At 37.8% G+C, this 23,399-nt stretch overlaps 3 protein-coding genes across 3 annotated transcripts in view; all 3 read right to left on the bottom strand.

The window, feature by feature from the left end:
* LOC132117285 (pyruvate carboxylase, mitochondrial-like) overlaps positions 1–14,162 on the bottom strand; it is a 148,680-nt gene extending 134,518 nt beyond the window's left edge. The window contains exons 1-7 of the mRNA XM_059526462.1: positions 13,823–14,162; positions 7,349–7,490; positions 6,891–7,075; positions 5,092–5,257; positions 2,601–2,746; positions 2,248–2,365; positions 1,732–1,883 (exon numbers count right to left, since the gene is read on the bottom strand). Of these exons, the coding sequence (XP_059382445.1) occupies positions 1,732–1,883; positions 2,248–2,365; positions 2,601–2,746; positions 5,092–5,257; positions 6,891–7,075; positions 7,349–7,490 (909 nt within the window). The 5' untranslated portion in view covers positions 13,823–14,162. The remainder of the gene's footprint in view (positions 1–1,731; positions 1,884–2,247; positions 2,366–2,600; positions 2,747–5,091; positions 5,258–6,890; positions 7,076–7,348; positions 7,491–13,822) is intronic.
* Positions 14,163–14,809: 647 nt separating this feature from the next.
* calm3b (calmodulin 3b (phosphorylase kinase, delta)) lies at positions 14,810–18,370 on the bottom strand. The gene is made up of 6 exons (XM_059526454.1): positions 18,053–18,370; positions 17,265–17,295; positions 17,034–17,177; positions 16,844–16,950; positions 16,599–16,734; positions 14,810–16,441 (listed from the first exon to the last, which is right to left on the bottom strand). Exons 1-6 carry the CDS (start codon positions 18,053–18,055, stop codon positions 16,413–16,415), a joined length of 450 nt encoding a protein of 149 aa, XP_059382437.1. The 5' UTR covers positions 18,056–18,370; the 3' UTR covers positions 14,810–16,412.
* Positions 18,371–19,312: 942 nt separating this feature from the next.
* Positions 19,313–23,399, bottom strand: LOC132117281 (4F2 cell-surface antigen heavy chain-like). The gene is made up of 7 exons (XM_059526453.1): positions 23,278–23,399; positions 22,342–22,579; positions 22,056–22,246; positions 21,478–21,651; positions 21,057–21,145; positions 20,264–20,944; positions 19,313–20,170 (listed from the first exon to the last, which is right to left on the bottom strand). Exons 2-6 carry the CDS (start codon positions 22,554–22,556, stop codon positions 20,807–20,809), a joined length of 807 nt encoding a protein of 268 aa, XP_059382436.1. The 5' UTR covers positions 22,557–22,579; positions 23,278–23,399; the 3' UTR covers positions 19,313–20,170; positions 20,264–20,806.

Here is a 23,399-nt window from a genome sequence, read left to right as displayed (position 1 = left end):
GTAATCCTTTTCATAAGCTTTTTTGCTAGAAAATGCTTTAAGTGTTTCCCTTGATTCTGATCTGCAACCTCTGCAGTTTTTAAACATGATATCAAGTGATTTCTTTAAAAGAACAATAACATAAAAATGCTGTACTATGTCCTTATTCATTCCGGCCTACTTAAAAGGATAGTTAACCCAAAAATTTAAATTCTGTCATTAATTACTCACCATCATGTTGCTTCAAGCCCGTAAGATCTTCGTTCATCTTCAGAACACAAATTAAGATATTTTTGATGAAATCGGAGATCTTTCTGACCCTGAGTAGACAGCAATGCAACTGACTCATTCAAGGCCCAGAAAAGGAGTAAAATAGTTCATGTGACATCAGTGGTAAAACTGTAATTTCATAAAGCTACACGAATACTTGAATTATTGCGCAAAGAAAACAAAAATGTAGACTTTATTCAACAATTTCTTCTCTTCCAGTCAGTCTCTACAGCCATTCATCACATGGACTATTTTAATGTCCTTACTAGCATTCTGGGCCTTAAACATGCTAGTTGTGTTGCTCACAATACAGGGTCAGAAAGCTCTCGGATTTCATCAAAAATATATTAATGTGTGTTCTGAAGATGAAGAAATGCCTCATGGGTTTGGAAACGACATGAGCCAGAATTGTCATTTTTCGGGTGAAATGTGCCTTTAAGAAGAATTTCCAAAATATCCCATTTTAACATCTTTATGAATGTATATTACTGAAAATCACATTTTCTTTGAGAAATTCTGTAATGTTTGTCTTAGTCAGCAACAGTAAGCAAGAAGGGAGGAGTTTATGAAAGGATGGACTGGTTTTGGTTGCTGTACAGCTTCAGATTTACCCATAATTTTTGTAACCTTGTGCCAAAAATCTCTGCCAAAGAAAAAGCACCACTTTTTCTCATATCTCCAGCAGATAAAATATTAAAATCACAACTGAGAGTTTTAAACCTCCCCAAATACCAGTGCAGGCAGTCCATATGCTCGCTTAGACTGGCATACAGAGATGAGAGTCAGCCAGATGAACAACATATGAAAGAAAAAAAAACACTCCTGTAATAATGAACAGATATCAGTGTCAAGACCCATCTGGATATCATCTGAAAAACACTAAGATGTTACAGCACAAGTGGAGTTACGGTGGAAATCGGTTATCAATAAAAGTAATGGATTGCTACAGATATATTAAGGAGCTTTTTTACTCTTTTAAAACAGATGTTACTGTGTTTCTATGACGGCTTGTGTGCTGCAGCAAAACAGACCATTTTTTTGGTCTTGGCATATGTTTCTGCAGTGAAATGGATGAATGGAAAAGTTTGATTATGGTTGTTATCAATCCAATGGCACAGCAGCGACGCCAGCTGTCTAAATCAGTGCACTGCATCCTCAGCTAAACTTAGTCACACATTTTTCTTACTTCATCCTTGCTAGCTGCCAGTCGAAAATAAAACATCATGAGGAGATAAGTATACAAATTTACTAAAATAATGAATATGACGACAAAATATTGACTACATTTTAAGAATGTAGTCAGTGAGATTCTATGGTAATATTAAGTTATTCAGATGAAGTAAATTAACTGAGAACATCCAAATAAAACTTAATGTTTGAGCAGCTAGTTTATACATACATTCTTTCCTAACCATGAACTTTTGTAAATCAGCATTTGGAAAGGAGCCAATGCTGCCATCCGTCAGATGTTTTCCCTTGTACCTGTCGAGCGAGGTTCACGGAGTCAGCAGTGAGTCTGTCTCTGAGGTGTGGGTCCAGATGCGCGGCCGGTGCGATCTCCACCACCTTCTGGTGTCTCCTCTGGATAGAGCAGTCCCTCTCGTACAAGTGAATGACATTGCCGTATTTATCGCCTACACACAAAGGGTCGATCAACTTATTGAGCATAACACAGAAGTCTTAAACCCATCTGGCACTGTAAACATACCCATCTGCTAGTATTTCTCCAAAACATAATAACAAACACAATTATATAACTGATCAATAAACACTATGCAAATTAGCACCATTCTGTTCACGGTTGAGAACCATGCGCTCTATGGAAATATCCAAATATGTTTTAATTACCTTCCAAACAATGTATTTATTTCACAGAAGACAGCTTTGGAATGTAACAAAGGTGGGTAAATGATGACAATGTTAATTTCCGCTTTATCCGTTTCTTTATTATTAGGATACTTAATCAGCCAGAGACGGACCAAACACAAACTCACTTACCCAAGATCTGCACCTCGATGTGTCTGGGTTTCTCAATGAACTTTTCCACAAATAGAGCTCCATTGCCAAAGGCTGCCAGGGCCTCAGAGTACGCACGCTGAAAGTTCTCCTCTAGCTCCTGATCACACATAAAGCCACAGGGTCATCCAGTGTAAATACCCAGCAGACCAACTCATACACCACAAGTAACTCAAGAGCCAACAAACCTAAAGTGCACACACGGGCCTCACTTTTGCGTTCATTTAAAAGCCCTCCAGTGTGAAAGCTCACAACTGGCTCTCAGAAGGAATGGCCCAAACATTAAAAAAAGTGTTTTAAACCCTTACAAATAATTTGACTCTCGGACACATTACCTCATATTCCCTGACCACTCGCATTCCACGGCCTCCGCCTCCGAATGCAGCCTTGAAGATAATCGGTAAACCGTAGCTGTTGGAGAACTCTTGAGCTTCCTGCAAAGACGAGATGGGACCATCTGTTCCAGGTACCACCGGCACACCTGCAGGATGACCAGATAGATCTGCCTTATTTCATTTTGTTGGGGGGGGGGGGCATGCACCATAGCAATGTCATGCCATTCTTTGATGTACCATATACCGGTATACACAAGATGCAATACCAGTTTAGTAGACTAATTTAAAACCATACCAAAAAAAGAAATTTCTGTCTTCATTTACTCTAAGTTGTTCGAACTTTGCAGCAACGGTTTGGTACAGGTCTGGAACAACAAGAGGATTAGTAAATGATGACAATGTCTTCATTTTTTAAGTTAACTATCCCTTTATACTAAATAATAATAAAATATATATATATATTTTTTTTTTTCATTTTAAAAAGCATTTGATTAATATAACAAGGCACACTTTAGCTTTAATAGACCGCCAGAGTTTGGTTATGAAAATCAGTTATATTAATTTTCTCTATCAGGCGACTTGATCTGTTAAATCCAGACCTACAAGGTTGATAATTAGTGGAATATGCATTTTCTGAAGCCATTAGCCAGTATTTTTTCAACCTATTTTAAAATGAATCATGTTTAACAGCAGAACTTCTGATGAAAACAACACTACCCATGATTATGCAAAGAAATCTCCACAATCAGAAAACCATGACAAGCAAATAGTGCCAAAAGAATACATTAGCACTCACTCCCATGAGGCACTGTGAATGCGGTAAAAAATGTCAGTCTTCCAAGATCTCTGATTGTAAATTTTATATATATATATATATATATATATATATATAAAAATTACAATCAGAGAAATCTCTGCATCACAGGAATAAATAATTTTTTTTAAGTATATTCAAATAGAAAACTATTATTTTAAGTTGTAATAATATTTCACAATATTACATTTTTTTCTGTATTTTTGATCAAATAAATGCAGGCTTGATGAGCAGAAGAAACTTCTTTCAAAAACATTAAAAATATTAATGTTTCCAAACTTTTGGTCTGTACCGTGTGTGTGTATATATATATATATATACACCCTCTGATCATTTTCTGTATGATTTTATCAGTCTCTCACGTCGTTCTTGAGGTATTTTGGCCCACTCTTCTTTCCAACGATGCTCTAGTTTATTGAGATTTGTGGGCATTTGTTTGTGCAAAGCTTTCGCCACAGCATTTCTTTCAGGATGAGCTCTGGACTTCGACTGGGCTATTTCAACACCCTGATTCTTTTCGTTCCAGCCGTTCTGTTGTAGATTTGCTTGGGATCATTGTCCTGTTGCATCACCCAATTTTGGCCCAGCTTTAGCTACTGGTTGGATGGCCTCACATTTGACTCTAGAACACTTTTGTAAACAGAGGAGTTCATAGTTGGCTCAATGACTGTGAGATGCCAAGGTCTTTGGGCTACAAAACCAGCACAAAAGCATCAGCCTTCCACCAGATTGCTTGACTTTTGGTATTTTTCTAATTGTACTGTCACGAACTTTATCATTTAGCATGTTAACTGAAGCCTATAGAGTCTGCGGTGTAGTTCTTGGGTTTTCTGCCATTTCTCTGAGCCTTACACAGTCTGATCTTGGGGTGGATTTACTGGGATGTTCACTCCTGGGAGGACTGGTGTCTGTTTTGAATATCTTCCACTTGTGAATAACTTTCCTCACCTTCCCAGATTGATGGCAGCAACAACTGCTTCTCTAAGATCATTGTTGGTGTTTTTCCTTTTTGGCATTGTGTTAAAACACACCTGAAGGCTCCAGATCAGCAAACTGTCAAAACCTCTGCTTTTCTAGAGCTGCACACACTTGCTGAGGATCAGTTAATCAAAGGCATCTGATTAGCAGTGCCTGCCTGCTACTTACCATCTTAATTCTTGTGTTAACATTAATAACATTTTGGTTTTATTTTTGTTAAATAAATAATGAAATAATGCAACATGTCATGTGATGTTTTTCATCTTAGGTTTTATTTTCCAAATTTTAAGACCTGCCAAGGACCATGTTTTTTTTTGATGTCCTGATTTGGAGAACCTTGGAATTCAATAGGGTGTCCGAACTTTTTCACATGAGAGAGAGAGAGAGAGAGTTCTTTGCCTTAAAGTAATTCCCACATTAGGACATTAGTCTTGTATCTTTGATTTGAAGCAAAAAATATTTGAAAATCTGACAAAAGAAAAAAAAAAGGTTGAAATGTTGCACTTCATCTCATAGCTAGTTGGTTTGGTTCACGCCTTATAATTCCTTCTGAAGATTTTTAAAACCCCTTAGGGCAAAACTAGTTCAAGAAGAAGTGCTGTTGCACTCTGTTCTGTGACTGTTGATATCATGTAAGAATTTGATAAGAGAGAAGACAGCATGATGTTCACTGAGGAGATAAGATGATGAACACTTTACCTGCACCGAGGGCAATGGCACGGGCCTCAACTTTGTCCCCCATCTTGCGCACCACTTCTGGGGTGGGGCCGATAAAACGTACCCCAGCATCCACACACGCCTGGGCAAAATCTGCTCGTTCAGACAGGAAGCCATAACCTGGGTGGATGGCATCCACACCATTCCTCTGCCAGGGACAGATTGCACAACATCACCATTTGCCAGTACAAGAATTCTGTCACAATAAATTCCTGTAATACCATTCAGATGAATATGCTGTTATCTTCACTTTTATTTTTGAGAATGACAAGAGATGACCGTTCAAAAGTCTGGGGTCAGTGCAGATGTTTTTTTTTTCTAATTGAGAACTTTTGATCAAAAGTGAGAGTCAAGGAAATGTTTCGTTTATGGACCTGTATTCAAGGTTAGCCAGTTTAGTTCTCTTAACAAGTCACAACAGGAGGTGTGGAATGTTTCAGATGCTTAACACAACATGGGTCATTCTCTAACACACATGAGGTATAGTGTTAAACTGATAAGCTGTTAAAGCCATTGATTTATTTATTGATAAAGCCATTAATTGACTGATTGTTGCCAAAGCTATTTAATCAGAAAATGAGATGCGGGAGAACGACTGCCTGTCAGCGATTATTTTACGGCTACCATCTCTTCTTGGCGTCAGACTCTGAACCCTTTGTCAGAAGGCATAATTATGTGCAATTACTGCACTTTGCAGACTTGTTTGTGCTCTGTCTGTCCAATCACTGCAGGCTGTGTGTGCATTTTACAGGTCACAAGATACTAATCTGATGTTTTACCACACAAACACTTTCAACAAAAGCTGCAGGTGTTAAATGTGAACACGTTCTGCTTTTCAACTCCACACCAAACACAGTTCTCTGGCTGACTCGGGACAACTGTGAGAGAGTTTTGGGCCAGTTAATGGAACGGTCACCTATTGTGTCAGTGCTATATTTTACATTTGTATGCCTTAAAGTATGGTTTTCTGTGACATCTAATTGTCAATTCTAATAAAAATGACCTAGCTGACTAGCTGTAGATGACGTTTTTTCAAAACTGCAAAAATGACTAATTATAATACTAATTTCCCTTAATTATTTAATGTATGTTTAATTTAATCTGTTAAGAAAAGATGCAGCCACTGTGCAATTGAATATATTTTAACAAATAGAAATTTGATAATTTATAAAAGTTAATTTAAAAACTGCATTATGTGCAATTTACATGTCTGCGTACAATTTTTTAAGCTGTGGGTTGATTATTATATTTAAAAAAAAAAAAAAAACAGTTATTAAATTTAAGTTTGAGTTAAGTGTTAATTGTAACCTTATATTGTAAAAGGGCTCCTAAAGCACAAGCTGAGGTAGATTTTTATCATTAAGAACATTTTTAATTATAACTGAATGAATTTAAAGAAAGCGCAACTTCAGTAAACCACTGTTTATAAAAAAAAAATGTAATTGTAAAATTTTTAAAAAGTTTAGTTTTTCACCCTTTTGTACCGAAATCATCCCGAACCGTGACGGTAAGACCGAGGTACATACCGAACCATCATATTTGTGTACAGTTACACCCCTAACTTTAATTGTCTGGAAATAGTGCTAAGGTCCATCTAAAGATATACTGAAGTATATTTGACTGTGCTAAAGTGGAACTATAGAACTTTTAAAGCAGGCTTAATGTGCATTTTGCACAAGAAGTACTCCAAATAAAGTTCAATTACAATTTTCATATCAGGAATCTTAAGCGACATATATCTGTAAAGATTAACAGAGAACCACTCAGGTGCAAAGTCTGACCTTGGCCACTTTGATGATGTCTGGTATATGCAGATAGGCTGCTACAGGTGGCAGCCCCTTCCCGATGAGGTAAGCTTCATCTGCCTTTTGTCTGTGCATCTGGCCCGTGTCCTGCTCAGAGTAGACGGCCACCGTGCGGATCCCCAGCTCTGTGCATGCCCGGAACACCCGGATGGCAATCTCTCCTGAAAAAAGGCATTTTATTAAATACAATTCAGGAGTGTATAACTGATTCATGCCAAGTGTTTTTATACCCGAGGACAGAGAGACAGTTAACATTCTGGCTTTATTATTTCTGCAACAAAAGTATTCTTTAAAATAAAAAGTTTCCAACTCTGGCTATTTTATTAATAGATTTCTTTAGTGTCACACGATCTTTCTGAAATCATTCTAATATGCTGATAATATGAAGTATGACGTTTTTGGGAATGTCTCACACATTCTGAACACTAACACACCTCTGTTGGCCACCATGACCTTTTTGATGGGTTTGTACTCCAGTGTCTGGGGTGCAGTATGGGCAGAGCGGCTCATACTCCACACCCTCCTGATGGCCAACAGGCCCAGGGTAGAATACTTTCCTCCCACCTGTAGCAGCATCTAGAAGGCAAAAGCAAAAAATAGACCTGTTACAGAAAGCAGGTCATTTAGTCTGATGTAGTAATATTTACTGAGTGTTATCAGCATTTCTAAAGAACCAACACAGGAGCTGAGATAGCAAGAGTCAACACTCAAACTAAAGGGAAAGTGAGGTCAACAAGCCTGATATAGTACAAATGAGTGCTGCAAAATGTGACCACAAACAAATAAACTATCAACAAGCAACTGGGCAAAGACTGGCCTTGACTGCGTGAGAAGATACTCAAGGCTTTTTTTAAAGAATATGCTGTAGGTCAAGTATATCCACATTCTGCAAAACATGAATTCAGTCAAGTGCCCACCAGGCCAAACTGAAGAGAACACAATATCATATTGTGACATTTTGCCTGTGGACAAAGCTTTAAAGGCTGAGACTGAACACCTGAAACAACAGCAGCGCTGATTAAACTCAGTGTGAAAAACTGAAGGATCAGAGACTATGAGGCCTCGGGAGACAAAGGCAGAACAGAATATAAATTACACAATTAAAGGAGTTAATCTAATGAAAGAGCATGACTAAATCAAAACATGATGTGTGCGCTATCAGTTGCAAAGTAAAATAGCTCACTTGGCTAATCTACTAGGATTCTTTAAAACAACATGGGAGAACCCAGACAATGAGGAAGTGATTCTGCACCGATACAGGTGTCGCAAGGCAAAAACCAGTGCTGTATCCAGTGTGCTCTTACTTAAATTAGAAAAAACCTAACTGTACAGTAACACTTGTTGAGATTTTTGAAGCCACTCTGAAAGACAACTAAAGTCCTTTAAAACAGCAAAACAATGTTAAATGCATATAATAAAATGCAACTAAACAAAGCCAAATAACATTATGCTGAATTATGACATTTAGACTACATACATTTAAAATGCAATACTAAAAATTTTAAATCAATCGTTTAAATGCTACAAGTGTATTTAGGCAATTTTACAGCAATTAACAAAATAAAAAAGAATATTTATTTTGTGATTTTTTTTTATTACATTTAAGTATCAATGAAATGACGTACATCAGATTGAAGACTAAAAAACACAAACAGATCATTTGGATCATTGTGATGTTTTTATCAGGTGTTTGAAATCTCATTCTGACGGCACCAATTCACTGCAGAGGATCTGATGATGAGCAAGTGATTAATCTACATCTAGGATGGCCTAAGGGCAAGCAGTTTTTCAGCAAATTTTCATTCTTGGGTGAACTATTCCTTTAACACTGTTACCAAATTACTACATTTAAAAAAAATGGGGAAACTAAACATGTACATTCAAATATCCTGTATTGGAAATTACTAATACTGTAACAATATAGCACACATTAAAGGAATAGTTCACCCTCATAAATACAATGGAAGTCAATGGGGGAGTCAACTGCTTGATGCTTCATTGACTCTTCTGCATGATTTGATTCTTCTTGTATTCTTCAAAACATCTTTTATGTTCAACATAAATTTATGTTCTATGCAGTCCATGGCGATACTATTAAAACTCATGTTTAGGAACATTGTTTACTTTTTATTTGTATTTAATATTTTTTTTAATACAATAAACCATACTGGTACTGTGAGGAGTCAGATGATCCAATGTACTGATGCAAAACCAGCTTAAAAATCAATGCTTTAAATCAGTTCATTTGAAAAAATGAAGACTTTGTTCCTCGAACGCATCTTGTTCATACTTGCCCACTACCTAAATAAAACATGTATTTGATAACTAAGGGGATATTGGAAAAACATGCTCAAATGTCTACCTAGTTCAGAGGAAAGGCTTTTGCACAGCATATGGCCCCTCAGATGAAAGGGCAGAGGGAAAGCTAAAGAAATAATGGACACGCATGACAAATCTCCAAAACATAAAATTCCCATACAAAAGCTATGGCTGATTTCTTATGGGAGCATATTATGGTGTCTCTTTTCACTCAAACCATTTTATGGTTACTTAGTGGTTCTAATGTTCCTTATACTTGTCTGCACCTAAATAAGGGACGTCCCTCTGCCAAAATCACAACAATACAGTTACTGTGTCCTGGTCCTGGCTGAGAGAGAGAGAGAGAGAGAGAACATGACACTGATACATGAGCTCTGCACCAATGACAAACTGGAGCTGCTGTAAACAATAGTAGCACATTTGTGTGAGAGTTTAGGACAGTATGGAGATGGGCCGATGTATTAGATGGCATTCTGCATGTGTAACGGGGAATGTAAAACAGTGAGGGGTGAGCTGCTGTGATTTGATAGCAAAATGATCCTATCTTCCTGACTGGGTGGAAGGAGGTGGCTTTGAGAGGTTGACTGAACCATTCACACGGAACCTTTTATCCAGAGTATGTTGGCACAGCCTGTGGCCTCAGTCTATAATAAAAAAAGAATTGTACTCTACTCAAAGGAAAAACTTAATAATGCACAGAGATCCACTTACAAACTCACTCACGTCCGAGTTATGCTGTGAGAACCAGGCCATTTATTCCCATTTAAAAGAGAAAAAACAACAGCCTCCTTTTGTATTCAATCTACTAAACCTTTATGACTCATTAAATAATATTTTATAGAATTCATCTTATATATATACACTTTTATCTTGTTTATTCTATCTTTTATAGCTGTATGTTTGTCGCTAACTCACACTTGATAGACAGATAGACAGACAGAGCTTTTAGCACTTCATAGGGTGCCATCACATGGCTGATGATGACTCAGATATATCCCATAGTGCAAGAGTCTTCAGGTTGCTGGAGAATTTACAACTTCATATTTTATTGCTGTGACAAACTGTCAAATTACAATAAGTTCTTGTTGGGTTAAGAAAGAAAGGTTCATCAATAAATGCATAAGAGAAACTGAATATTCTTGTGTAAATGTAAATGTGTATCACTATGTATTTTTAGGTATTTAAATCACCTTTCTGACTTCACTGGATCTTTTAAATGTACCTTCTGTGTGACAAATTCAGGTTTAATTTTTAAGTTCTTTTTTTATTATTATTAAAGCTCTCAATAATGAATAATTTCTGAATATTGAATGGGATGAAAAAAAAGAATTTTTTTTAAGAGCCAGACTGTTGAAGCTCAACATCCACCCCCCACCAGGTATTTTTAAACTGGACATTAATTTAAATACCAGCTGCACAACAACCTATTATAAAAGAGATATGGTCTAGCCTATTGTTAAAAAGATAAAAGAAAATAATACAACCAACTTCCTCCTTCAACCCCCAACAATTCTGTTCATGCATGACATTCAGGTAACCAATGCAACAGTGCCATAAACAAGATAAAGATTTCCCAACGTAATCTGTAATCTAGTTCCTTTACAAATAACAGACTTGTGGTTGACGTGTCAATAAAAGAAGTCAAAACTTATCTATTAAAGAGAAATAATAAAAACAAAGATACAGATGCTTAGGCAAAAGCATTACATGTTGTGTCTTGAATGAACTGATACCAATTCAAGGTAAGATTAAAACAGGGCCTTTTTTAAAACCTCTTAGCCAGCACCCCGACGCCCTCGTCCTGAAAACACCTAAACTGACGTGTCAGTGTTTATGAATAGATTAAATGAAACGGGACAAATTTAATCTTGACAAACTATGTATCATTATAAAGATCTAAGCCTCAAGCATCGACGACTCATTGCTGTTTTTCAATGGAAAGCTTATAAAGACTGTATTTGCTACATTTGTGTAAGCAGTACACATAAAACATGAGCAATGGAAACGCTTTACATACCAGATCCGTCGTAATAACGAGTCATAAACACATCCACAGCTGTAAATCCCGGTTTATTTAGAAAGGTAAGGGTCCACTGAACGACATCTCATGGAGGCAATAACGTTTTAATATGGATCATAATTCCTTTGTTTACGTTTCAGTTCTTTAGAGACAGAACTGTTTGTGTCCATTATGGAATAACTCATGGTCGGAAACTGCTTCTTGGTAGTAAAAAAACATCATGGTTTTGCAGCGTACAGTGTCACAAACAGAATGAGACGATCCACCGGAGAAAAAGAATGAATAAAGGATAAGCAAAAGATAGTATATTTGAATTTTGGCGCTCCCTCCTGAGGGCTCGTGACGCGCTTTGACGCACCTGTCAGCTGATGGAGGCGGAACTTATAGCGATCGCCTTTTTTTTTGTTTGTTTCATTTTTCAACAGTTTTTATTAGGGCTGCTCCGATCACGATCGGCCGATCGTTAATGCGCATCTCGTCAGTAAAGCCCTAGTTTTTATATATGTGAGAGTGTGTTTTATGTTGAATGTGAATGTATCTGCATGATTACCATCTGTTTGAGTGCAAATCAGCCCAAATCAGCTCGCTATTACTGCATGATCACGGCTATCAAAGTGAATGCGTCTATATGAATAGAGAGAGTGGATTATTTACTATATGGCGCATTTGTGTTATTACCATCTGTATAAGTGGCCATCAGCACATCAGCAATTATTTGCATCGTAATTCATTGTAAATGCTGCATTCCTAGCAATCTCAGGATTTTCTGTAATTGGCAAACAAAGTTAAATCTTTTTTTATTTTTCTTATTATTCTTATTTTTCTTACTCAAATTATTCTTATTGTATTTTTCTAGTGCTCAAATAAATCATTTATATGATGTCTAAGTTTCTGTCTAGTGTTTTATAATTGAAAAAAACTATGCAGTGGTATGTTTATTGACTAAATAGTTTGTAGAAGCCTTCAATACTATTGGGAAATATATTTTCTCAAATTTGGGGGGTGGGGGGTCTAGACATAGTCTCAGAAAAATATTTGCTCTCATTTTTCATGATATCTTATTCAGCTTTGAAATAGAAACTCATGAGACATGTGACTTTCAACCAATTACTTTTCTAGATTGCTCCAGGACTCATTTCATATATTTTTATATCAAATAAAAAAATATTTAAGTGTGGTAAAAAAAAAAAAATCAAGGCACTTCAGTGTCTATAACTTTTAATATTTTTGAGCATTATTAAATCTGGTTGATAAAAAGTAAAGCCCAAAGTGTCTTCTTTCCAAAGACACCAAAATTATGTTTGTAACACACTGAAGTAGGAAACTGTTACAATTATACGTTTGGTAGAGCACTTTCAGCTGTGAGTCCCATAATGGGGGTGCTTGCCAGAGCCGTTGAAAAACGTATTTTATATTTAACGGCTCTGGTGCTGGCTAACAGGCGTGTTTAGACACTTCTAAGGAGGAACGGAACAGGAATTAGCTTCATTCTCAAATTAACTTTTGCCTTTACACTTCCTGTACCATTCAGAAAATCAAATGACTTTATATATTATTAAGATCATATAAAAAATAAATAAATAAAATTAAGTTTTTGTTTACGTTTAGCTCAATTATGTTCCAGTATTACCAGTGGTTTTGTACTTTACTGACACCTATTGGCCTGAATGCATGAAGTCTACTGACTGCTGCCATTTGACTCTTTGCTCCGTACAATGCAGGTATTAGTACTATCATTATCCTAAATTATTTTATATATGCAGTGCTGTTGAGCCAAGACCGGTTGATGAGCGACCCGCTGCATGTAGCGAAAAGTTATCAATGTCTAAAATCAGTGTTAAATTCTTTATTTGCAAAACTTTTTAATAAGCTAAAATACTGAGTGCACTTTTAAACAACAAATTTATGTTCTCCAGAATGCCAAGATATCTTTATTACGTACAACACAAAATGACGCAATAGTCTGAATGTGTGTCCAAGCAAACTGCCCATATAAAACGGTTTTATGCATCATATGGGCACCCCTAGACAGTTTTGACACATGCTTGGGTTAGACTGGACAGATGAACATTAAATGCCATCGAAAGCTGCCAACTTGAATCTCAACTTGCCACGCAATCAATAACAACTTTCACACTAAAGCTGCTACTTTGCTTTTTTACCTGACTCGCAGCCATGAAGCGTTTATGTTTGGCTATGTGGCAACGAATAGTTTATAGGTCAATCAAATGAGCTAAATCCACCAGCTTGTCCAGTTTAATTAATTTAGTTGGCACATGCGTTAGCAAACAGATCAAAGCATGCCCTTTGGTCGCATGCTGCACGACTTCAAAAACAAACTCGATCTCTGAGTTTAATAAATGTTTACTGTAGTTTACGGTCTATTCGTCTGAAATAATATGCACGTATTGTGCATGAAGTTTACACATCATGCAGCTAATGTTTATTAGGGCAGCAACTTGTGCACATCGTACATGCAATATAACACAGCTTAGACCAGTCGTGTCAAAAAGCGTGGCGTGCATCATCTGATTTGATGAATGCATTATATGCGAGAATGCAGTCTTACCTTCTTATTCTTGTCTCACAGCAACTGCGTTCGGGTGTCCAATCCTGTTCCTTGTAACTTAGAAGGAAGACGTAGAAACCTCGGTGCGTAAGTTCAGTGAATACGTAGCAAAGTAACTATATGCGCTTGTCCCAAACTCGCTTATTTACATCATCTGACAGTGTGTTATATCCTGGCCGATGGGTCCAGATGTTCTGCAGAACGTTGAACTGGTTAAAATTGTGTGCCCAAATCGTCTGAATTGGCTTGTCCTGTTCCAAATCACCTTAACACTCTATTTAGTTCTCGGCCCGTTGCAACATTTTTTTCTTCAATCAATAATCCACCCATCTGTATGCTGCTAAACTATTGGTGTATGCACCGAGACAGACGTCCCCGCCCTCGTCTCACTTGTCATTGATGTGATTGGTTGCCGCTGAAGCTTATTCGTTCTGCGTCACGTCAATCAGCGACACTTGGAGAAACTTGGGTGCTGTAGTTTCACGGCGGGACAAAACTACAAATGCATTGTGGACTTTCCTGTTTCCCTCACTTTGTTTCTAATTTTACACACCTTACGAAAATTAACCATGGTTTTGCTAAAAATAAAACACGGTTACTATAGTTTTAACCAAAAATAACCATGGTTTTGTTATTGAGATATATGTAGTAAAACTGTGTTTATAGAAATGGTAATCAATACACTAAAAAAAACAATGGTTAATACACTTTCACTACAATAAAACCATGCTTCATTTTAGTAAGGTACTTTCCAAAGATTAAATAATCTCTTAATGGTTTTGTTTGTAATCTGTGCAAACCTTGTATATGATGTAATGTTTGACATAGTGTGGACAGTTTATTAATTGTACTAAAAATGTAATAAGATAGACAACAATAGATATACATTAGATGCACTTTTCTTTCTCTCTTACACTATTTTTTTAATATAAGGCCATGCAGGTTTACAGTTATATAGGCAACAGTGTTATGAACAAAAAGAGGTAATTTAGAAACAGAAGTCCAAGACGTTTATTTAGGAAGAAAACCAGAGTTCTGCAATGGAATGCATAAAATTTTTTTTTTACTATTACCTTATGGTCTGAAGAAGAGAGAGGGGAAAAAAAGAACCAGACAGTAAACTTAGATCTCGAAAAAAAAAAAAGCATATAAAGGTCATAAAAAAGAAAATACAACAGTAGAATAAATTAACAACTGGGCAGAAGATGCAATACTACCACCATAATGTATGTGATTCTACTATTAAGCGCTGTTTGTTTAAACTTGGTCTATACAGTTACAAAAAAATGGATTTCATTCAAAGCGCCTGCATTTGCAGGTTTCATGGTAGCAGTTGCTGCACCAACATGGCAGACACAGTCTAACTGGATGACAAGCATTATGCACCATTCCAATTGCCATTGTGCATGGACCACAACTACAGGATCATGGAAGAGGAGAACATGCTGTTGTTTCTTTGAGAAAAGATCATAAAAAGATCATAAAATGCAAATGCTTTTGATGTATACAAATATAATGAACAGCTTGCAGGAAGAACCAACACACAGCTTGAATTTCATATTTGTCCCTAGACAGAAATAGTCCACAGACTAGGACACTGAATGCAGCATCAAAATGTAAGACTGTATATTTAGGTGAAAACTATTCTACATCTTCGGTACAAACTCCACACTAATAGAGCTCAAACCAAACATTAAACCTCTCTACACCAGTCTAGAACAAATAGGTGGCATTTTCTTTGCAGTAGTGAAATTAATGAGGAAATGCAAGCTGGAAAGAAGGTCAGAGCCTTTCCATCATGTTTCTCTCAAAGAATACAAAAACGGGCAAAACAAGTAAACTAACTAACTGAAATAACTGGTCCCCGATTAACCATTCCCAGGATTATTCTACACAGGTTTGTCTAATTTTCTTTTTATCTTACATGTTAGTTATGCGGTCCCTAAAGAACAAGCCCTATACCAAAACGTAAACTGTACTGCATGGCTCCACTTTAAATCCAACAAGCACTCGCTCAGACACAGAGATCTACACTTACAAAAACAATCACACTATGACATGGAAGTTTGAGCTATTTTGTTATATAAAGCCCCTGATTATCCATGAATGGTTATTCACCATACAGTTCTAAGACCACTGAGCAGAGGTTGCATGAGAAACATGCAGTTAAAGGAGAACTAGCAAGTTAGAAAAAGAGGCAAGCTGGGAAGAAAAAATAAAAAAACACAGAAACATGCCAAACATAAATAAAGCATGCATTGCTCTTGTCCATATAGTATGTCCCAATCTTTAAAATATTGATACATGTGTTACACTGCTGTTATCATCACCATCATATATGCAAGATTTAAACTTTGTTGTGCATGTAAGTATTTTCTTCCGAAGAAAACCAGATAATGTTGGGAAAAAGCTGACAGGAGATCATGTTGGAAAAACAAGCAGAGCAGAGGACTGATCAAACTAAGGGAAAGTGGAAGAGAGCAAAACTAAATGGAGAGGATTAGAGACTGGGTTGTGGATGCTTGTTGAAGGTTGACAGTGAGAGTGCTGCCCACTGTTTGGTCTGTTGTGCTCCTTTGGTTTTCAGTTTTTACTTTGCAGTCATCATCTGGACAAACTCTGCGGGGGGAAATAAAATGCATGAGATCAACGTTGCAATCTTCACAAACTGATTTCATAATTATACTGCAGGCTTGGCATTTATTCCGACAAAACATTCACTTACGTATAAAAAAAAACACAACAATGCACCAATGAGATTAATATATGGAAATACCTTCATAGTTGACCTGGCCGTCACCATCAATATCTGCCTCCCGGATCATCTCATCGACTTCCTCGTCTGTAAGCTTCTCCCCCAGATTTGTCATGACGTGACGCAACTCTGCTGCACTGATATAACCATTTCCATCCTGTAAAGCATTAATCATTAAAAGAGATAAACATTCCCTCCACATTTGTTTTTTCCCCCCAAGAAATACCTTCAGTAAGAGGCATTTATGAACGAGAACACTTCTCTACCTTATCAAAAACTCTGAATGCTTCTCGGATCTCCTCCTCGCTATCCGTGTCCTTCATCTTCCTGGCCATCATAGTAAGGAACTCTGGGAAATCAATTGTTCCATTGCCTAAAGGGGGGGGGGGGTAGCCAACAGATTTAGAAAAAGAGAAGTATTCGACCATGGCATTATTTGTGGAAGGGCTCCCTTACCATCAGCATCAACTTCATTGATCATATCCTGAAGCTCTGCCTCTGTAGGATTCTGGCCCAAGGACCGCATGACAGTCCCTAACTCTTTAGTGGTGATGGTGCCATCACCGTCTTTGTCAAATAAGGAGAAGGCCTCCTTGAATTCTGAAACGAAATAAAAATAATGTATTGCACACAATTGAAATAACCGATTTGAGGTAAAGGTTTGAAGCACAGGTTAATTTTCCATACCAGCAATCTGCTCCTCTGTTAGCTGATCAGCCTGTAAGGAGTACACAAAAATAAAATTATTTTAATAGCACTGAGATATTTCCAAATGTTCCCATTTCGTCTGAAGCTTAACTTATTTATTGCGTGTTAAACTGGACGGAACGCGTTTAATACCTGATACCTTGTGTATTAAAGTTTGTTGTCATTCACGGGGCATTAACGTTAGACAGTTACAAAACCCTTTCACAGCAGACAATACTGCTGTATTTGACCACATTAACATGCGTGTTGTTTTTATTGATCTATAATGTGGTTTAAAGTTACTATAAAGCCAACTGAATGAATTGGTGCGTATGCTGTGGGGAACTACGAGCATGTTGTGACGGATATATTAGAAAAAGCAGGGCTATTTTGGCACAAGGGACGCTATGGGTTTGTCTAATGTAAATGAGGGCGATTTCTACGCCGACATGAGGCGAGCTAGCAAAAGGGAACTAGTCAAGGATGTGCTAGTATAGCGCATTTTCTGCTGTTAACATCTCACGCCCATCTGCGATTAGAGAAAGCGCTGCAAAACGTCACAGAAAGCTTCAAGCGGTTTATTCCACACTGAAAATGTGTAACCCGTTGAAGTGACGTTAGCCCGGGAGCTCGCGCGCTTTCAATAGAATGACGGTTACGTTAGCTCGCGAGGAGCTAAGCTAACAGTAGCCCATTCACACCTATCACTTCGCCATGAAGGCTCAGCCATTTTTGCAGCTACGATGCAATTTGGCTATTAGTATAAAGTGTTATAAATGCTTACTTACCATTGTACTTTAGTGTGAACTTCGTTAGTCTGTACGTAAAGAAAATAAACGGAATCCCAAAGCGTTTGCTTTCCACCCGTGCGATTGTCAAGCACTATCTTCTGCTGCGGTGCGCCCAAATTTCGAGATCACTACGCCTTGGTACTTCGGTCCAAAGTGGGACGCAGCACTCCTTGACAACAAATTTGTTACTATGGTCTTCCTCCTCCACGTAGTCGAACTGTTTGAACTCTAAATTGCGCCGTGAAACTGTCCCGTTTTCGTTTATATAACCGATATATTATACGGCGTTGTTTATAGACTGTAAGTTTCTATTCTAGTATTATTGCTTTGAAAAGCCATAGCATACGACGGTGGGCTTTCAGGTTTGAATGGATGGTCCGGTGAGTTTATATATAGAAGTCTGATGGCACTCGTCAGCTGACCTAGGAAGTGTCTTTTAATTGGTTGACAGCCACCTGCAATGCGTCAGGGAGTCCTCGAAGAGAGCAGTTCTTAAAGAGACAGACGTAGAAAACCGACTAGGGCAGTTAGTGCATATAGTGCTGCTGCAGATGCAACACTGGCAGCATGTCAGAGAAAGAGTCTGCTGTTGGTATTCCGTCCTTTTTATGGTCAATACATTGATTTTGAATGTTATTTACATAAATTATGTGCGTTTAACTTAAAAACACCCTTAGGTTAGAAGCGACTATGGCGCATTGCCTAAAAAGTAGAGGTTCATGGTCAGGTTTGTGATCCCAAATGAGTAATTGACCTAGAAAAAATTTGTGTTGTGAAAATGGTAGAGGACACAAAGAAGAAACTCATTCATGAGAAAGACTTCATACATGTATCTACTAAAGGTTTTACACCCTTTTAGATCTAAACTGTACAAAGAATATCTTTTATCAAGACAGTTGTTTCTGATGTTTAGGTCTGTTCTTTCAGACCTCATACACACTTGACACAATCTCCCTCATCACTCTTTAGGCACTGAGCCGATCTCAGTAGGGGTTCATAAATCTGTAATGAGTTAAAATATCCAGGTGAGACTGAGCTCTCCAGATGAATAATGAATAGCTCTAAATAAAGAAGTCATCAGTAGAGACACCTGATATCATACTACGCGTGAGACAATGAGAGGTGCTCCACTTTATGGCGGTAGATTTTAATAATTCAACCATGTCTCGGTTACATCTCATTATGCTGGCAACACTTATGAAAATAGACGAGGGAACCCCACCTGAATAAATACAATGACAAAACAAACAACAAAGATGAACCGCATCACTTAATTTATTGTCCACAGCTTTCATTTTCATGCATCTTTTTCCAATTACATACAAGAAACCATTTAGGTTTTCAACATTTTTAGTGTGGAGAATTGCAGTACATTTAAAAAAAAAAAAAAAAAGGATTTAAATAAAAACAAATATTTTTTTCTTCCTATGGAATGTATTCCAAGTAACAAAAACACAACCAGCTTGAAGTTCAGTTTAGTTGTCATGCAGTGCATGTGATGCATGTAACAGTACAATCTGAGGATCTATACCAGTGTTTTTGTACGAAAAAAATGATAAATATTGTAACAGAATGGCCAATCAAACTTTTGTGCATGTAAAAGCAACATCCTCACACTAATTGGGAGTTTACAATGTGTCTTTAGGGAGTGTAAGGAAACTTCAGCATTAAACCTTGTTCTGGCTTCACCACTAGTTGTGCAAGCTTAAGCACGTCACCATTTTTATCATCAGTAGTACTCAACACTACTGTAGCACGTTCAGGAATCTCAGCATGCTTCAGCTCAAGAGTGACCGTTTCTTCCGTGTGCCAGTTGAGCGCAATAAGGTAGCGTTCATTTTGGTCCCAGCTTCGCACATAGGCCATGGCGGAGGTCGAGTTGAACAAAGGCAAGTATTCTCCATGCTGCAAAGAGCGATCTTTTGACCGTTTTTCACTCACAGACTTGAAGAACTGGAAAGTGTTTTTTTCACCCTGTAAAATAAATGCATGGAAATGCAACTTTAGCTGGTCACAACACTGAAAAAGGGTCACTTTGGAGATTCAGCACTGTGTGCACATGCTCCTTACCTCCGTCTGCTTTTTATCCCATACCATGACCGGATTTTTGGTCCCCTAAATGGAAAGAACACAACATTTAAGGATCTGCTCCTGGAAAACACCTAGAACTGTCGGAATTCTCTTGATAAAAATCTTCAGTTTACTCACCTCATCATCTTGCAGTCCAATCTCATCCCCGTAATTAAAGACCGGTGTGCCTGGCAGAGTGAGCAGTAGCAGCTGATTCAACTTGACTTTGGCAAGCCCCACCAATGAAGCCAGGTGTCCAGCAATACGACCACCTATGTTCCAAGCCAGTCTGGTCTGACCGTAAGCTGAATACAAGTAATCAACAGTATTGGCAATGCCCATAGCAGATTTGGATCTTAAAGCACCATTGAGGAGCAGGTCAACACCAGTTTTGTTCAACATGGCATCAATGTCATCAGGAGAGGACTGATTTGTAACACCAATTAAGACCCTGGAAGAAGAAGAAAAAAAAAAAAGTATTTAATAGAAGTATAGAGCACCATATGGAGCTGCATGGTTTGGAACACAATCTGAAACTAAGAAATGGCCCACTCATGTCCCTTTGATTGGAGTTAAGGCTGTAAAAATTTCTACCAACCACCACAAGGTGGCTCCTTTACCTCACAGAACAGTGAATGTGCACTAATCAAATTTAAAAGTTAAAGTTCAACTATCGATTGCTCACTTTTTTGATTCCGTTCGGTTGTGGATAAGGATTCTAACATCCTCCCAAAGGGATGGGGCTGCAGTAAACACCTTATCGACACCGTAGAAGAGGAATCCATCTACACCTTCTTCTAGCCAATGCACCAAAGCAGACTGCAGAGGCAAAAGTCACAATTTTTACTTTAAAAACACAAGTACACAAATCAAGTTAAAGTGACAACGTAGATTGAGAAAGTCAAGCAATTATCTAAGTTGATTATCATACCTCCAGTTGGAGCACAGTGCTGACAGCATCGGCGAACCAGGGTTCTTTGCCTTTATAGTTAGGGGTCAGGTCCAAAACAACAGAGATACCTAGAAGTCAACAAAAGTACAATAAACTTAAAAAAAAAAAAAATCCTAGTCATCCTAGAATACCGACATGGGTATGACTTCTGACATAGTTGTTTGAGAAATAAAATGTGACACACTGCATCAGTTAGTGTTCAAATAATCATAACAAAACATACAGTATGCTAGAAACATATTTATAACTGCAATTATGATTCAACCCTAAAATCTTAGTATTTGCTTATTTAAATCCAGAAAGCAACATTTTGGCCAATCAGTGTATATGGAAGTCATTAAAAAAAAACTAAATGCAGAAGTAGCAAAAGCTTTGTTTTATAATGCCAACTGTAGCTCACCTCTCCTGTGTGCAGCAGTAATGACTTCTTTAAACTGTGTCAGATCACCAGCCTCTTCAGCGATCTCAGTCAAATTCAGTTTCTCAGGCTCATCAGCACTGGACACATGGATTGGGCCAATGATCAGTCCCTTCACCTTCAACTCATCCATCACCTGAACCTTTTCCTCAACACCTGAGGGGTAACCAGCGTTGCAAAGTATTAAAGACAGTGAGGAAATATGAAAGGTTTCAAATAACAGACCACATCCATATTTATAGGCAGTTTACTGTAACTCATATTCTTCATTAAAAGACGTTCTACCACTCTTCATTTAAAATAACTTATGCTATTTCATTAAAATAGTCCACAGGCTGTTAAATGCGCTCAGCAAACAGGATGCATGCATGAGAGTAAGGGAGGAAACCAGATTTGTTGCTTGATGACAGAGCAATTAATGGGTTTCAACATGTTCAGAGCCTGTCATCCGCCTTCATTCCCTGAACTGACCCATCCCTGTGACCCATTAACACTCCCTCCACCCCACAAGATCTATTTTGGTTACTTGGATGTTGGCTCATAGAGTCGTCTGTTTTTACCGTTCAACTTTGAAGACGCTGTAAAGGAGTTCACATCTCCAATCTGGTACAGAGGTCCATAGTTCCACCAGTTCATCTCAGGAAGGGGCTTGCATCGAGGAGCTTGAATAATAATGGCAATCGCACCAGCCAGCATGCCCACCCAACCAAGCCAGAACAGGATCAGAAATACCCAGCGAACTTTAACCCACCTATTCACGAAAAGACAACAGCAGTTAAATCTGAGTACCTGCAAATGGCCAAATCCACACAAAGATCTAACTGAAAGGAAATAGGGGCTCCGTACCCTGCTGTTCCAGCCACTTTCATGAGCTCTTCTTTGGTTAACCCAGTGAATTTGCTCTCCTCTTCTGGAATCTTCACCTTTACAAAGCCATTCATCTCGGATACGGGAGAGATAGAGTGATTATTTCCAGCCTCCCCCTCTGTCATGGGCTTCTTCTCCTGCTCCATCTCACTGAGCTCCACATCTTTCATATCCACTTCAGTATCGTTGGTCATTCTGTCAGTTTTTGTCAAATCTCCTGAAAATAAAACAAATTAGATTAGCTGCTAGGACGGAACTATCGCCACAGCACATGGAAGGAAGCACATGTTTGACGTCATGGGCGTAACACGCGCAAGATACCCGGAAGATTGCATCACCTAAAACCGTACACGAAGAGATGACTTTTTGAAAAGAAAAAAGAAAAAATAAGTTATGACAAATGTACTAATACCCAGAATAACAATACAATACAATACAAGAGGTTTTTTGCCTTCTAAAAAGATTTTGGCTCTGTTAAAACAAAAGTTAATCCAGTTAATCCAGACATAGCAACACAACGCCGGTACCAGATCTAACGTTATCCTTATCGAATCTATAAAGACAAAAAAAATACATGTTCTATTTTGACGTAGGCCTAAATGTTACGTTTAAAAGCGTTAACTATATAACGCGATCGATTCGTTTAAATCGGTAGTTTTGAAAGCACATTTTTACGTTGCGCGCGACCTTTTGTAATGTTAAACTAAATTGGTCCAGTTGTTTGCGCCGGTTTTCAGTGAACGAGTAAAAAAAGTTAAATACAAATAAGAGAAACATACCAATGAAAAAGTGCTATTTAACATTAATAGACATAAAGGGTATGACTCGTGGTAACGTTACTCTCAAATATCAAGAACACCGGCAAATTTGACAGCGTTACATTTAAAAAATAATAATAATTTAACCAAGACCAACCTTGAATACTGCACTGGAATAATGAGGGAATCTTCGTTAATGTATCTGGGATAAATGACAAATGCTCGCTGATTTCGCCCGTGTCTGTATTCACAGGGATGCTCAAGCTTATATACGGCAAA

This window comes from Carassius carassius, chromosome 36, assembly GCF_963082965.1.
Source record: "Carassius carassius chromosome 36, fCarCar2.1, whole genome shotgun sequence".
Taxonomy (NCBI): Eukaryota; Metazoa; Chordata; class Actinopteri; order Cypriniformes; family Cyprinidae; genus Carassius; species Carassius carassius.
Note: the sequence above shows the minus strand (reverse complement) of the source record. Positions and strands in the feature narration are given on the sequence as shown.

Coding starts and splice junctions, on each gene's coding strand:
- calm3b (XM_059526454.1), bottom strand. Junction 17,178..17,264: donor AACAGAGGAGCAGATTGCTG/GTATGGAAAATT, acceptor ATTTCGTTTCAG/AATTCAAGGAGGCCTTCTCC. Junction 16,735..16,843: donor CATTCAGAGTTTTTGATAAG/GTAGAGAAGTGT, acceptor AATGCTTTACAG/GATGGAAATGGTTATATCAG.
- LOC132117281 (XM_059526453.1), bottom strand. CDS start 22,556: ATGACCAACGATACTGAAGTGGATATGAAAGATGTGGAGCTCAGTGAG. Junction 22,247..22,341: donor AAAGTGGCTGGAACAGCAGG/GTACGGAGCCCC, acceptor TTTCGTGAATAG/GTGGGTTAAAGTTCGCTGGG. Junction 20,945..21,056: donor GCACTGTGCTCCAACTGGAG/GTATGATAATCA, acceptor TTGCCTCTGCAG/TCTGCTTTGGTGCATTGGCT.